The sequence below is a fragment of the Lucilia sericata genome, unplaced genomic scaffold (genome assembly GCF_015586225.1).
Source record: "Lucilia sericata isolate MDLA Ls3-8-SP2 unplaced genomic scaffold, ASM1558622v1 Contig003536F_arrow, whole genome shotgun sequence".
NCBI classification, from domain to species: Eukaryota; Metazoa; Arthropoda; class Insecta; order Diptera; family Calliphoridae; genus Lucilia; species Lucilia sericata.
This window is the reverse complement of record NW_023996917.1, coordinates 1-15931: the sequence shown is the minus strand read 5'-3', so window position 1 is coordinate 15931 and position 15931 is coordinate 1. Positions and strand designations below refer to the sequence as shown.

Here is a 15931-nt window from a genome sequence, read left to right as displayed (position 1 = left end):
AGTTTAATAATGTTATCAAAATTCTCGTTTTGCGTTATAACTGTTATTTCTGTCTATTTGTGTGCTCGAGTCATGAGAATTCAGTCTAGAGTATTTACTTCGTTGCAGATATTTCACATTCCAAAAAATCGTTTCGTACATACATCGTTCTTAATGAAAAACCCTATAGATATGTTTGAAAATATTCCTAATAATATTTATTTATTTATTTATTTTAAATTTAATCATCGTTTAGTGCAATTATCTAACATATGATAACTAAATAAAGAGGATTAAATTTAATAAAATATTTAAACATTTGATATTTTTAGATAAGAAATTATTGTGTTAAATGCAACGTTCAGTAGTAGTATGTACTATGTATGAATATCTAATTGCAAAACAATATAATAATATTAAGTGAACATACTTTTCAAGATACTTTTATATAAATATATGTAGATGTGCTTAGAATAAAATATATGTATGTATATATCTTAAAGATACATTCTGAATGTATGCCAAACCAACAAGTTTATCATGTTAATTTACTACTTGCTAGGTAATTTATTTACATAGTAAACTTAGTTAATATAGTTTAACTTTTATTTAGCAATGTTTGTTATATTAAACAATAAACATTAATATATTGGCATTAATCTTTTTAATTTGTACAGAGTTTAAAAACTACTTAATCATACTGCTATCAGTTCTGAGTACTTTAAACTTTTATGGCGGAGTTATATTGGCCATTTCGTTTTACTTCTACTTGCCTTCAATAGACAGATATAGGGGCGGACGAATATGTCTACATCGCTACCATACCAGGGAAGCTATTAAGCGTTTGTATAGCATAAAAATACTGGTAAATCATGTAAGCAAGGTACAATTTTAAAGATATTTTGATGATTTAGGTCCATAAGTGGTTCTCGACCCAAGGACAAAGCCTACTGAAAATGGTTAAAACTGTTCAATTATTTTACCTAGACCCCATAGTTCATAACTAAGGCAAGAATACTAGGTTCTATTCAAAAATCGGAATAACTAAGTTTTATATGACCCTAGCTCCCATATAAACTCCACATTGGAAATTAACCAAAAGGGGCATAATTGACTTATAACTATTAGTATCGAGATGGAAGTTAGTATAACTAAATCTTCTATTAAATAAATCCCTTTACCAGATTATATGAGAATCAGATCCTATTTCACCCTAACTTCGATATAAATCTTCTTTTAGAAAGTTAGTTTTTCAGCATTAAATTGCCTTAATAAAAATTATGAAATTTCCAAAATCTCGTAAAATTCCTGACCTCCGAAGATCCCGGGTTCCCGATTGCAATTTGAAAAATCCTTAGTCCCGGGATTTGTGGGTTTAACTCGTTTCTTGAAATCTTCTTAAAAGTACTTTGGAATCACAACAATGTTTCACAGAAGGGCTTCCAGTAGTAATGGGGATAGCACTAGTTGTTGTAGTTGTTTAGAACAAATTCTCAAATTTTTTTAAAGAAATCCTACAAAGAATCAATTCTTGTATGTTTCTTTATGTTTTTGTTTTTAAATGGGATCAGCTTATCAAATTTCGTTGTGTTAAGATTTGTTTATATGTATTTTCGATTATTTTTTATCTCTTATTTTGTTTTTATTACTATTATTTTTTGGACTACAAAAACAAGCAACAAATAATAATGTTTACACTCTTTTTTATACCCTACACCACTATAGTGGAGGAAGAGCATTATGCGTTTGTATTGATGTTTGTAATGTCCACCTTAAGTTATACTAATGTCTGTCCAACTGGCTTTGTACTGACCCTAGACTCTAAAGAAATAATCCTTAAGAACCATATAAGTCATTCAGAAATCAGTTTTTTTTGTCAATAAATCGATAAAAAATAACGAGGCTTTATCGTAAAATTTCAACAGTTGTAGGGTATCATATGGTGGACCATGCTCGATTATTCTTTCTTTCTTACTTGTTGATTTTTATTTGCTTGGTGCACGTATACTCACCCACAATTTAACTCCATATACCAGATTCCAGAATTGATATTCATCAGTTGAGTTTCAGTATATAACGAACATTTAACAAGTGCAGTTGAAGTCGCGGAAAGTAAAGTTCTAATTTAACTACAGCTTTGTTATTATATTTTTACTTATTTAATTAAACAAATATTTGCTAACAAAAAATGCCAATTGTTCAAACCGGTGAGTTATAAACAAAATAAAATTATAGCGATTTAAAAAGAAATTAATTAATACAATAATATTAAACGAATCGTATGTTTAGCAACGAGTAAAATTCGCTGTAATTTCAAAATCGAATCGAAACTATAGACTAGGCTATAGACTAGACTATAGACTAGACTATAGACTAGACTATAGACTAGACTATAGACTAGACTATAGACTAATAGACTAGACTATAGACTAGACTATAGACTAGACTATAGACTAGACTATAGACTAGACTATAGACTAGACTATAGACTAGACTATAGACTAGACTATAGACTAGACTATAGACTAGACTATAGACTAGACTATAGACTAGACTATAGACTAGACTAGACTAGACTAGACTAGACTATAGACTAGACTATAGACTAGACTATAGACTAGACTATAGACTAGACTATAGACTAGACTATAGACTAGACTATAGACTAGACTATAGACTAGACTATAGACTAGACTATAGACTAGACTATAGACTAGACTACGGACTAGACCATAGATTAGACTAAAGACTAGCCTATAGACTAGACAATATACTATACTATAGACTAGACTTAAGACTATACTATGGACTATAGACAGCACTAGAGACTAGACAATAGACTATCGAAATTTCGATTCGATAATTTCTTTCATTATTCGAATATATCGTTAAAGCCGTAAATTTATTATTGATCGTACTCAGTATCAAGTTCTTGATCGATGGCTACAGATATGAACAACGCTCTACGTTTCCCAAATGGGGTCCGTGGACGGCAAGGCATCCGCAAAAGTATAACAAAAATTAACACTATTCAGCATTTATAAATATTAAAAATTAATAATAATTTCATAAAAGTTAACTGTCCTGCAAAAATTGAGCGTGCAAAAAGGTAAAGGATTGGTCCAAAACTAATCCAAATATATGGAAAAAGCTAACTCCAGTTAACATTGTGATGTTCTAGGTGAGGACCATGTAATACAAATATGCATTACATCAGAGTAATGCCAAAACTACTCCCTTGCTAAAATTACGGGAGTACATGATCCGTATCATGGTCCTTTGTTTACAGGCAATGGATCATGTTGTTTACAAAAAATTAACATGATCCATGGCTAGATCCATACATAGAACTACTTAACGGATCATGTACTCCAATAATGCTAAATAATCGGAATTACCAGAGTGTTTAGTTAAGGGATAAACAGGTATTTCAATAATATCCCAGCAAAAAAAGACGTGCAAAAAAAGTAGTAAATGCATGGGTTGAACTGATAATGAACTGGTTCATATTTAGGGGAAACATGCATGATTTTAACATTAGCGTGTCATTGGCATGCATGTGTTCGTATTTGGAAAAATAGTTCGTCATTTAAATGAGTTCTTATAACCAATGAATATTCGATGATTCTCAAGCGAATTTTCATTAGTGCACTATATTTATTTAAAAATGCATTAATAATGGTATTTCGATTTAGTTATCAATATTTAAATTTTTTTTGCGTGATATTGATAAAAATAAAATAAGATAAAACATAACTGATTTTTATTGGATTTAAATTCATGCAGAGGAAAAATACCCATTGTGTTTTAAAATCCGTTAAGCAGTCTCGTTTTTTTCCTTCTCTTATTAATGTTAAAATGGACTTAATATTACTAGGTAGGTAGGTACCTACAAAAACAAAAATCTAATAAAAAATTAATGTCATTTTTAATATTTATTGTATGAAATGCACGTTTTCGTTAAATCTCCTAAGAGAATACCAAATTATAGTAAAATATTACAATTCCTATAGTGGAGTTACATGAGTGAATTTGGGTGCATTTTTCATGCCTTCACTGATGACAAATTTATTAGAATTTAGGCATGTATTTAAAACGCATTAAATAGAATACGTACAAAAGAAATCATGAAAATATCCCTTCTTCTTTAACAACTTCAAATTTTTTTTGCTGGAATATTATGCAAGCAACTAACAACAAGCCAATAGGAGTACATATATATATATATATATATATATATATATATATATATATATATATATATATATATATATATTGGGGGTCCGCGTATAGTCTAGTCTCTAGTCTAGTCTATAGTCTAGTCTATAGTCTAGTCTATAGTCTAGTCTATAGTCTAGTCTATAGTCTAGTCTATAGTCTAGTCTATAGTCTAGTCTGTAGTCTAGTCTATAGTCTAGTCTATAGTCTAGTCTATAGTCTAGTCTATAGTGTCTATTCTGTAGTCCAGTATATATTTTAGCTTATGGTCTAGTCCAAAAACCAGTCCAAAATATAGTCAGTAATATACTATGTAGTCTAGTCTATAGTCTAGTTTGTAGTCCAGTTTATAGTCAAATATTCGGAATAACGATCATACAATTACAAAAAGCATCAAATAATATAAAGAGTAGTAAAATGTATCACTAGTACTCACTACCACTTCACACAGACCCCTTGAAAGTAATAAATCATTTGTTTAATCATTTTTTAGATAAAATATTAAGATCTGACAACAGATACAATTTGCTCCCCTCATTATTTTCCACTAATTAAATAAATTGCGATTTAAATACGTTCACTATCTTACAATGTTTATCATATTTTTCAATCCATTTTAATCTTTTGTTTTCTTTTTTGTTCTTAACAGTTTTGGGTGCAATTGACCCCAATCTTTTGGGCCGTACTCTTACTCACGAACATATTGCACTCGATTTCGAACACTTTCATTGTGATCCACCGGAGGATTTTAAGCCATTTTTGAATAAGAAAATATGTATGGAAAATTTGGGCTATGTACGTCAATATCCTTATTCTTCCATGGACAATGTACGTTTCTACGATGAAGATTCGCGTAATGCTGCTCTCAAGGATATTGAATTGTATAAGAAGTTTGGTGGTGGCACTATAGTAGAAAATAGTTCTCATGGTCTTAAAAGAAATATGGAGTTTATGGTAGAGGCTGCCAAGAAAACTGGTGTACATATTGTGGCTGGTACTGGGCATTATGTACATGATTTGCAGGAACCCGATCATCTTAAGATGACTGTGGAACAAATGACTGATTTGTATTCTAAGGAAATTATTACTGGCATTGAGGTAGAAGGTGTGGGCATGGTGAAATGTGGTTTCATAGGTGAAGTTGGTAGTGTTTATCCCATACATGGTGAGCTATAAATATCAAATATTTTAAGAAAGTATGAAGTTAAACATTCATTTTATATGATCATGTACAAGATTTTGAGAAACGTGCTATTAAGGCTACGGGCGAAATCCAGGAAGTTTTAGGCTGTGGTGTTTCCTTCCATCCGGGTCGTGATGCTCAAGCTCCCTTTGAAATTATGCGTTTGTATTTGGAAGCCGGCGGCAAAGCAAATAAGTGCGTTATGTCTCATTTGGATCGTACCATTTACGATATCGATCAATTGTTGGAATTCTCGAAATTGGGCTGTTATCTACAGTACGATCTCTTTGGCACTGAATGTTCATTGTATCAACTTAATATCAATGTTGATATGCCCTCGGATGCTCAACGTATTAATAATCTTATGAAACTTATTGACGAAGGTTTAGTTGATCGTATTCTTATGTCCCACGATATTCACACTAAACATCGTTTGGTAAGTATTTTTGTTATTCGTAATTTTTTGTTGTTTTAATGATTTAATTGTTTTTAGACATCGTATGGTGGTCATGGTTATCATCATGTTCATATGAATGTTTTGCCTCGCATGTTCGCCAAAGGCTTATCTGTGGAACAAGTTGAACAAATGACTGTCGTCAATCCCGCCAAATGGTTAGAGTTTAATATTTAAATTGTATTTTTTATGTATTCGTGTTGTTTATTATTTTGTTTTTACTTCGTATTAATTATTTTCTCATTGTTTTTAATGAAATTTTTACATTAAAATAATTATGTAAATATATTATTAATAAATTGTTATGTCTTCATATAATTGAAAATGTTTTAACTTAATATTAATCTGATCCAATGACTTGAAGAAAATATTGTCACTTTTGTTATCTTCGAAGACCGTTGCACAGCAAGTAAATTACATAATCTCCAATAATTTATTAAGGAGTTTTAAACAACCAAAATTATTAAAAAGAATTGTCACATATTCTAAGATAAATATAGAACTGGTATAACCGACTTTAACTTCTTTTTGAGTGAAATAATTTCTTGATTTTATAGTTTCTGGTGAAATCTTTCTGGGTGTTTAAAGTAAGAAGTAAAACGGAGGTGTTTTCAGCGTTTGTTTCTTAACTATGCTAACAACTGAGGATACTTATATAAAAGAGATCAAAACGATTTCGAATGGTATTTCAAAAAATTCTAATTATATAATTGTTTAAAACTACTGGATGATGGTAAGTATACCAGACCATTTAAAAGAGAAACGAAATATATCTCGTGTAGAGTCCTCTAATCTCTTTAGCATTTCTGACACAATATTTTCCGGTGTTAATATAGCTCCAATATATAAGTTTAAGGTTAGTCTTCTTTCGGCCCATTTTGAACAGTGAATGTTCGACGTTATCATCAGCTGCCCTACAATCATCGCAGTAGGAATTTTCCTTAATCTTGAATCGCATCAAGTATAAGTGAAAGTTATCATGTCCGGTCATCATTTATGTTATGTAATAGTACCGTGTTTTCGGTTAATCCAGTTTCTGATATCTGGTATTAACCCATGAGTCCACCCACCTTTTTCATCACAATCCCATCTTTCTTGCCATTTTCGGATTAGAATATCTCTGGCTTCTTTTTTACATCTCCAATTATCTGGGTGTTAAATTCACGGTCCATATTTCTTCTCGCTCTAGTAAAAGAAGAGCAAGGGGGGAAGACCGGAGAAAACGAGAGCGGGCTGGGGGAAACGGGGCGAGAACGCGAGGGCACGGAGGGGGGGGGGAGACCGAGCGAGGGAGGGAGGGAGGCGAGCGAGCGAGCGCGGGAGGGAGCGAGCGAGCGAGCGAGCGAGCGAGCGAGCGAGCGAGCGAGCGAGCGTAGGAGCGAGCGAGCGAGCGAGCGAGCGAGCGAGCGATGCGAGCGAGCGAGCGAGCGAGCGAGCGAGCGAGCGAGCGAGCGAGCGAGCGACCGAGCGACCGAGCGAGCGAGCGAGCGAGCGAGCGAGCGAGCGAGCGAGCGAGCGAGCGAGAGCGAGCGAGCGAGCGAGCGAGCGAGCGAGCGGAGCGAGCGAGCGAGCGAGCGAGCGAGCGAGCGAGCGAGCAGCGAGCGAGCGAGCGAGCGAGGAGCGAGCGAGCGCGAGGAGCGGCGAGCGAGCGAACGAGCGAGCGAGCGAGAGAGCGAGCGAGCGAGCGAGCGAGCGAGCGAGCGAGCGAGCGAGCGAGCGAGCGAGCGAGCGAGCGAGCGAGCGAGCGAAGCGAGCGAGCGAGCGAGCGAGCGAGCGAGCGAGAGAGCGAGCGAGCGCGAGCGAGCGAGCGAGCGAGCGAGCGAGCGAGCGAGCGAGCGAGCGAGCGAGCGAGCGAGAGCGAGCGAGCGAGCGAGCGAGCGAGCGAGCGAGCGAGGAGCGAGCGAGCGAGCGAGCAGCGAGCGAGCGAGCGAGCGAGCGAGCGAGCTAGCGAGCGAGCGAGAGCGAGCGAGCGAGCTATCTATCTATCTATCTATCTATCTATCTATCTATCTATCTATCTATCTATCTATCTATCTATCTACCTATCTATCTAGAATTTTATTATAATATTCTTAGGCGATAAATTGCGGAGCATTTATGCAAATAAATAAAATAAAATTGCTCCATATTTATATTCATATATTTCAAAATTTTATTGTATATATACTTGATTTTTATATTTCTTGTAATATTTATAGCATTTTAACTTAAAAATAAAATATAATTTGTAATTATTACTTAATAATCGATTTTTGAAACATAAATTTTATACAACAAATTAAAGCGATTAAAAACTATTTAATATATTAATTTATACAACTAAAACAAACGATTTTTTTAATTTTGAATTTAAAATCAAAAATTAAAGTTAAATATCTAAGATGTATTATGCATGTAAAAATTCGTCTTACAGAGAGACACTTTAATAAATTTCTGATCTATAAAGTGTCAAAATTGAATAATAATTCATAAGGAAATCAATGTACAATAAAAAACAAAAACTAAATAAATAACAAAACGAAAAAGATAATAAAATATAAAACTAAATAAAAAAGAAATAAATTTGTTGCAAAACTCTTACGTTTTTTGTTTTTGTTAAAGTTTTTTTTTTCAATAGTTTTGGCACATTATAATGATATAGATTAAAGAGACAACTTTTTAAGAAACTGAAACATTTCCAAATTGCTTCTCTTTAATTAGCTTGATTTTGAGTAAAATGCTCTTACGTAGTATATAAAAATGTGTTTAAAAAAATATTTATTTGATCGTTTCGAAAAAGCGACTGTTTTTTTCAAAAATATTTTTTCGTTGCAATATGACATAAATTTTATGATCTTTTATACATTATTTTTTTATATATATATTTTTGCTCAGTTTTACTTGGTATCACCTTAAGTATGTATTTATGCTAAAAAAACTAAAATGTAGGCTTTAATGTTAATAAATAATAAATGTTAGGCATAAAATAATTATTTTTTGTGGTTGTAATGTTTAGGCTGTAGTTGAAGTTGTGATTGAGGATTGGTAGGGGTATGTTAGGTTATGTGATTATGATGAGTGTAATAATAATAATTTTAATGACTATTATCTAAACGTAAAATCAGTGCATCGACGACATTATAAATTTCATCGAAATGTGGACGAGATTCAGCTTCGGCAGTCCAGCATTTTAACATTAAACGATACATTTCGGGAGGAGTATTGCAAGGAGCTGGCATGCGATAACCTTTAGAATAAAGAAAATTTTAAATCTTGTAAAGTTTTTGGCTCAAATTTGAAACTTACCTGCATCAATTTTTTCTCTAGCCTTAGAATTTGTCATTCCCGAGTAGGGTGTATCACCTCTGGAAAATATTTCCCACATTAAGATGCCATAAGACCAGACATCACACAGTGATGTATATTTGCCAAAGTTTAAGGCTTCTGGTGCTGTCCATTTGACGGGAATTTGTTTCATACCATCCGATACTAAATGTAAATTAAGTATTTTATTATTTATATGTTTTAAAGGGTTTAAAGGGTTATAATTTAGTTATTTACCTATATATTCCTCTTCTTCACGTGACATGCCAAAATCTGATATTTTAACTGAACTTTCTAGATCGACCAAACAGTTGCGTGCTGCTAAATCGCGATGTATGCAATTTTTAGATTCCAAATAACGCATTCCTGTAATTTTAGAAATAATTGAATTAATAAAAATAAACCTATAGCCTAGTCTATAGTCTATTCTATAGTCTAGTCTATAGTCTAGTCTATAGTCTATTCTATAGTCTAGTCTATAGTCTAGTCTATAGTCTCGTCTATAGTCTCGTCTATAGTCTAGTCTAGAGTCTAGTCAATAGTCTGGTCTATAGTCTAGTGTATAGTCTAGTCGATTGTATAGTCTATAGTCTAATCTACAGTCCAGTCTATAGTCGAGTCTATAGTCTAGTCTATAGTCTAGTCTATAGTCTAGTCTATAGTCTAGTCTATAGTCTAGTCTATAGTCTAGTCTATAGTCTAGTCTAGTCTAGTCTATAGTCTAGTCTATAGTCTAGTCTATAGTCTAGTCTATAGTCTAGTCTATAGTCTAGTCTATAGTCTAGTCTATAGTCTAGTCTATAGTCTAGTCTATAGTCTAGTCGATAGTCTAGTCTATAGTCCAGTCTATAGTCTAGTCTATAGTCTAGTCTAGTCTATAGTCTAGTCTATAGTCTAGTCGATAGTCTAGTCTATAGTCTAGTCGATAGTCTAGTCTATAGTCTAGTCTATAGTCTAGTCTATAGTCTAGTCTATAGTCTAGTCTGTAGTCTAGTCTATAGTCTAGTCTAGTCTATAGTCTAGTCTATAGTCTAGTCTATAGTCTAGTCTATAGTCTAGTCTATAGTCTAGTCTATAGTCTAGTCTATAGTCTAGTCTATAGTCTAGTCTATAGTCTAGTCTATAGTCTAGTCGATAGTCTAGTCTATAGTCTAGTCTAGTCTATAGTCTAGTCTATAGTCTAGTCTAGTCTATAGTCTAGTCTAGTCTATAGTCTAGTCTAGTCTATAGTCTAGTCTATAGTCTAGTCTATAGTCTAGTCTATAGTCTAGTCTACAGTCTAGTCTATAGTCTAGTCTATAGTCTAGTCTATAGTCTAGTCTATAGTCTAGTCGATAGTCTCTAGTCTATAGTCTAGTCGATAGTCTAGTCTATAGTCTAGTCTATAGTCTAGTCTATAGTCTAGTCTTAGTCTAGTCTGATCGTCTAGTCTATAGTTAGTCTAGTCTATAGCTAGTCTATGTCTAGTCTATAGTCTAGTCTATAGTCTAGTCTATAGTCTAGTATAGTCTAGTAGTCTATAGTCTAGTCTATAGTATAGTCTATAGTCTAGTCTATAGTCTAGTCTATAGTCTAGTCTATAGTCTAGTCTATAGTCTAGTCTATAGTCTAGTCTATAGTCTAGTCTATAGTCTAGTCTATAGTCTAGTCTATAGTCTAGTCTATAGTCTAGTCTATAGTCTATCGATAGGTCTAGTCTATAGTCTTAGTCGATAGTCTAGTCTATAGTCTAGTCTATAGTCTAGTCTATAGTCTAGTCTATAGTCTAGTCTCTAGTCTAGTCTAGTCTATAGTCTAGTCTATAGTCTAGTCTAGTCTATAGTCTAGTCTATAGTCTAGTCTATAGTCTAGTCTATAGTCTAGTCTATAGTCTAGTCTATAGTCTAGTCTATAGTCTAGTCTATAGTCTAGTCTATAGTCTAGTCTATAGTCTAGTCTATAGTCTAGTCTATAGTCTAGTCTATAGTCTAGTCTATAGTCTAGTCTATAGTCTAGTCGATAGTCTAGTCTATAGTCTAGTCGATAGTCTAGTCTATAGTCTAGTCTATAGTCTAGTCTATAGTCTAGTCTATAGTCTAGTCTAGTCTATAGTCTAGTCTATAGTCTAGTCTATAGTCTAGTCTAGTCTAGTCTAGTCTATAGTCTAGTCTAGTCTAGTCTAGTCTAGTCTAGTCTAGTCTATAGTCTAGTCTAGTCTAGTCTATAGTCTAGTCTAGTCTATAGTCTAGTCTATAGTCTAGTCTATAGTCTAGTCTATAGTCTAGTCTATAGTCTAGTGTATAGTCTAGTATATAGTCTAGTCTATAGTCTAGTCTATAATCTAGTCTAGTCTATAGTCTAGTCTATAATCTAGTCTAGTCTATAGTCTAGTCTATAGTCTAGTCTATAGTCTAGTCTATAGTCTAGTCTATAGTCTAGTCTATAGTCTAGTCTATAGTCTAGTCTATAGTCTAGTCTATAGTCTAGTCTATAGTCTAGTCGATAGTCCAGTCTATAGTCTAGTCTATAGTCTAGTCTATAGTCTAGTCTATAGTCTAGTCTATAGTCTAGTCTAGTCTATAGTCTAGTCTAGTCTATAGTCTAGTCTAGTCTAGTCTAGTCTAGTCTAGTCTAGTCTAGTCTAGTCTAGTCTATAGTCTAGTCTAGTCTATAGTCTAGTCTATAGTCTAGTCTATAGTCTAGTCTATAGACTAGTATATAGTCTAGTCTATAGTCTAGTCTATAATCTAGTCTAGTCTATAGTCTAGTCTATAATCTAGTCTAGTCTATAGTCTAGTCTATAGTCTAGTCTATAGTCTAGTATATAGTCTAGTCTATAGTCTAGTCTATAATCTAGTCTAGTCTATAGTCTAGTCTATAATCTAGTCTAGTCTATAGTCTAGTCTATAATCTAGTCTAGTCTATAGTCTAGTCTATAGTCTAGTCTATAGTCTAGTCTATAGTCTAGTCTATAGTCTAGTCTATAGTCTAGTCTATAGTCTAGTCTATAGTCTAGTCTATAGTCTAGTCTATAGTCTAGTCTATAGTCTAGTCTATAGTCTAGTCTATAGTCTAGTCTATAGTCTAGTCTATAGTCTAGTCGATAGTCAAGTCTATAGTCTAGTCGAAGTCTAGTTTATAGTCTATTCTATAGTCTGTTTCATAGTTCAGTCTATAGTGAAGTCTACAGTCTATTCTAGTCTATTGTGTAGTGTATAGTCTATTCTAGTCTATAGTTTAGTTCTGTCTAGTCTAATCTATAAACTAATCTATAGACTAGACTATAGTCTTGTCTATAGTGTAGTCGATAGCCTAGTGTATAGTCTAGTCCAAGATAGCCAATTTTAGATGGATTATGTAACAATAATTGTATTAACTTACCGGCAGCTGCATCACGACACATGCCCATTTGTTGGCGTGTGGTTAAATTGTTTGAATTTTTACGCAAGTAATTTAATAAAGAACCACCTTAAACAAGTTAAAAAGAACATTAGAAACCTATATATAAAGTCTATAATAACAACACCAACCTGGTACCAATTCCATAACAATCATAATGGGCTGCTTTTGAACACAAATACCAATTAATTTAACAATATTAGGATGATCGTATTGTTTTAAAATGCGACCTTCCTGTAAGAATTTACGTTTCTGTTCATCGGGTAAAGTCATACGACAAGTTTTGACTGCAACATCCAAATTGGTGGATTTTAATTTTGCCTTATAAACATCACCAAAGTTACCCTGGAAAAAAACAACAAAAATAGAATTATATTTTTTAATTATTACTATAAAGAAAATTGTCTCACTTACCCTGCCAATCTTTTCCAATAACACTACATCATCATTACTTAATTCCCAAATTTCTCGACATATGGGCCTTCTCAATATGGCTCCCGATTTAACGGTTACTGGCAATTCCGATTGATATTGATGTAAAATCAATTCTTGTATACTGGGAAAAGGTGGCCCTTCGAAACGAAAATGTCCATCAACTGTAGTTTGGACTATAAAATGTTTATGACCATTCCAGCAGACACTCAATACAATTTGACTTTCTTCATTGCGTATTGTTTCGCGTACCAAGAAATCACCTTCATTATTAAGTAAACGTACGACTTCTTCTCTTGGTAATACACCATGGAACCATTCTTCTTCGTATAAGGGGCGATTAGTGGATGTAGATAACTGTCGAAATAGAATTACACAAAAGCGAATTAGTTAATTGAGAGGCTTATTAAAGTCAATTTCATTAGTTGGAACAAATTAAAAAAAAACTGTACATTAAAAATTAATATAAAAATTAAAAATAAAAACAATATTAAAATAATTTTCTAATTTAATTAAAAGCAAAAACATCATCATGCGAAAAGTAAATTTTAATTCAGTAACAAAAAAAGTTATATTTTTTATGAAATTTTCAGTAAAATTTTCTCTAGCAATTATCAAAAATTTAAAAAAAGGGAGAAAACATGAAATTTAGTTTCATTAAAAATCATTGAACATATTGCTAAACAAAGTGAAGATACCTCGAAGGTTAAAGAAGATATGTCAGATGTTAAGCATTTATTTTAAAGTTGACGGAATGGACTTTCAGATGACATACAACATTTTATAAATAAAGTTGTCTTGGCGCTGTTATAACGTCTCAAAAAGGGCTAAAAACGACGTTTCTAACCATATTTACAATAACCATAATATGTTTAGACTACAATCAAAAAACTAACCATAATATGTTGCTCCTAAATCATGGCTATAACAACCATGTTTTTTCTGCCTGTACATAGACTAGTCAACATATTAGTCGATAGGTTAGCCAACAGATAATTCCATAGAATAGTCCGTAGACTAGACAACAGACTAGACGATGGACCAGTCAATAGAATGTTCCATAGATTAGTGAATATATAGCCAATAAACTAGTCCATAGACTAGTAAATGTACTAGTTAATAGAATAGTTTATAGACTATTCTATAGACTATAGGACTAGTTTATAGAATAGTGAAAGTGAACGAAGATATGTGATAGTGAAATAGTGAAAGAAGATATGTCAGATGTTAAGCCTTTATTTCAAAGTTGACAGAATCGAATTTCAGATGACATACTACAATAAAGTTGTCTTGGCGCTGTTATAACGTCTCAAAAAGGGCTAAAGCCCTTTTTTAATATTTACAATAACCATAATATGTTTAGACTATAAAAATCTAACCATAGTATGTTGCTCCTAAATCATGGTTAAAACAACCATGTTTTTCTGCCTGTACATAGACTAGTCAACATATTAGTCAATATGTTAGCCAACAGATAAGTCCAGCGAATTGTCCGTAGACCAATTAATTGACTAGTCCATACTCTAGCCAACAGATTAGTTCGTAGACTAGAAAACAGACTAGTTGATGGCCTAGTCAATATAATGTTCCATAGATTAGTGAATATATAGCCAATAAACTAGTCCATGGACTAGTAAATGTACTAGTTAATAGAATAATTTATATACTATTATGTAGACTACACCTATAATATAGTCAATGGACTAGCTTATAGAATAGTTAAAAGACTAATCCATTGACTAGTTAATAGAATAGTCCATAGACTTGTCAATAAACCAAATCAATAGCATATTCAATAAAGACGGCTATACACAGAGGGAAAAAGACGTTTTTAAATTATACACGCCTGGTTTCAAATTGACACCAAAGTGTTTATAATTTTTCAATAACATGTCAAAGTATGTACGGATATTGTCAAACCAACAAAAAAACAAGTAAGAGTGTTATATTCGGCTGTGCCGAATCACATATACCCACCATCAAACCGTATGCCATAAAAGGAATGCTCCCCTAACACCACGATCATTCATAAAATTAACTAATTGTTTCTCATAAAATTTTTTAGACCGATGTTGGTTCATATAAACATGTTTACATCGAATAGCACGCTGTACTCGCATTTTTAAGTCAGTAATTAACGCTAAAGTAATTTTCTCGAGGCAGGCTTATATGGGCGGTTAGGGTAAGTTACCGATACTTTCCGCAGGAAATTCGATAGGAAGATTTAAGTTTCTATAAAAGTTTTTTACATCAAATTTCATAACTGTACACGTATTTTTAAGCCAGAAATGATCGTAATAAGTAATTTTCTGAAGGGGACCTTTAATGGGGGTAGGGTCAATTATGGACCGATCCGCACCAAATTTGGTAGAGAGATTTTAACTCGTATAAAACCTATGTGTATCGAATTTCATCGCTTTACTCGTATTTTTAAGCCAATAATGAATTTTAATGTAATTTTCTGAAGGGAAGCTTATACAGGGACCAATCATACGCGGATTACTACTTATGTCGGATTTCCTCTCAATACTCGTACTTTTAATACAGTAATGAGCGTTAGAGTAATTTTGTCAAATTTCGTCGCTATACTCGTATTTTTAAGCCAGTAATGAGCGTTAAAGTCATTTTCTGATGGCGATCTTATATGGGGGGTAGGGCGAATTATGGACCGATCAACATAAAATGTGGTAGAGAGATTTTTGATAGTAAGACACTTACTTGTGTCAAATTTCATCGCTATACTTGTATTTTGAATACAGTAATGAGCATTAAAGTCGCTTTCTGAAGGGACCTTTAATGGGGGTAGGGTCAATTATGGACCGATCCACATAAAATTCGGTGGAGAGATTTTTGCTTGAAAGTAACTTACTTATGTCAAATTTCATCGCTATACTGGTATTTTTAAGCCAGTAATGAGAGTTAAAGTAATTTTATGGAGGGGATCTTAATTGGGGTAGGGTCAATTATGGACCGATCCACATAAC

The 15931-nt window shown here is 33.2% G+C and overlaps 2 protein-coding genes across 3 annotated transcripts; one reads left to right on the top strand and one right to left on the bottom strand.

Moving 5' to 3' along the window:
• Window positions 1-2035: 2035 nt before the first annotated feature.
• LOC119614854 (phosphotriesterase-related protein) lies at window positions 2036-6202 on the top strand. 2 transcript variants are annotated; one of them, XM_037970958.1, is made up of 4 exons: window positions 2036-2186; window positions 4847-5362; window positions 5434-5816; window positions 5874-6202. In XM_037970958.1, exons 1-4 carry the CDS (start codon window positions 2168-2170, stop codon window positions 6009-6011), a joined length of 1056 nt encoding a protein of 351 aa, XP_037826886.1. In that variant the 5' UTR covers window positions 2036-2167; the 3' UTR covers window positions 6012-6202. The 2 variants fall into 2 exon arrangements, with proteins under 2 accessions (XP_037826886.1, XP_037826887.1); XM_037970959.1 differs by lacking the exon at window positions 2036-2186 and adding an exon at window positions 3101-3160.
• Window positions 6203-7970: 1768 nt separating this feature from the next.
• On the bottom strand, window positions 7971-13337 carry LOC119614853 (tyrosine-protein kinase Fer-like; the record flags this gene model as incomplete). Its single annotated transcript, XM_037970957.1, has 6 exons — window positions 7971-9060; window positions 9120-9302; window positions 9375-9503; window positions 12498-12584; window positions 12647-12860; window positions 12930-13337. Coding segments are annotated over 6 exons (1173 nt in total), but the record flags the coding sequence as incomplete, so codon positions are not given.
• Window positions 13338-15931: the final 2594 nt, after the last annotated feature.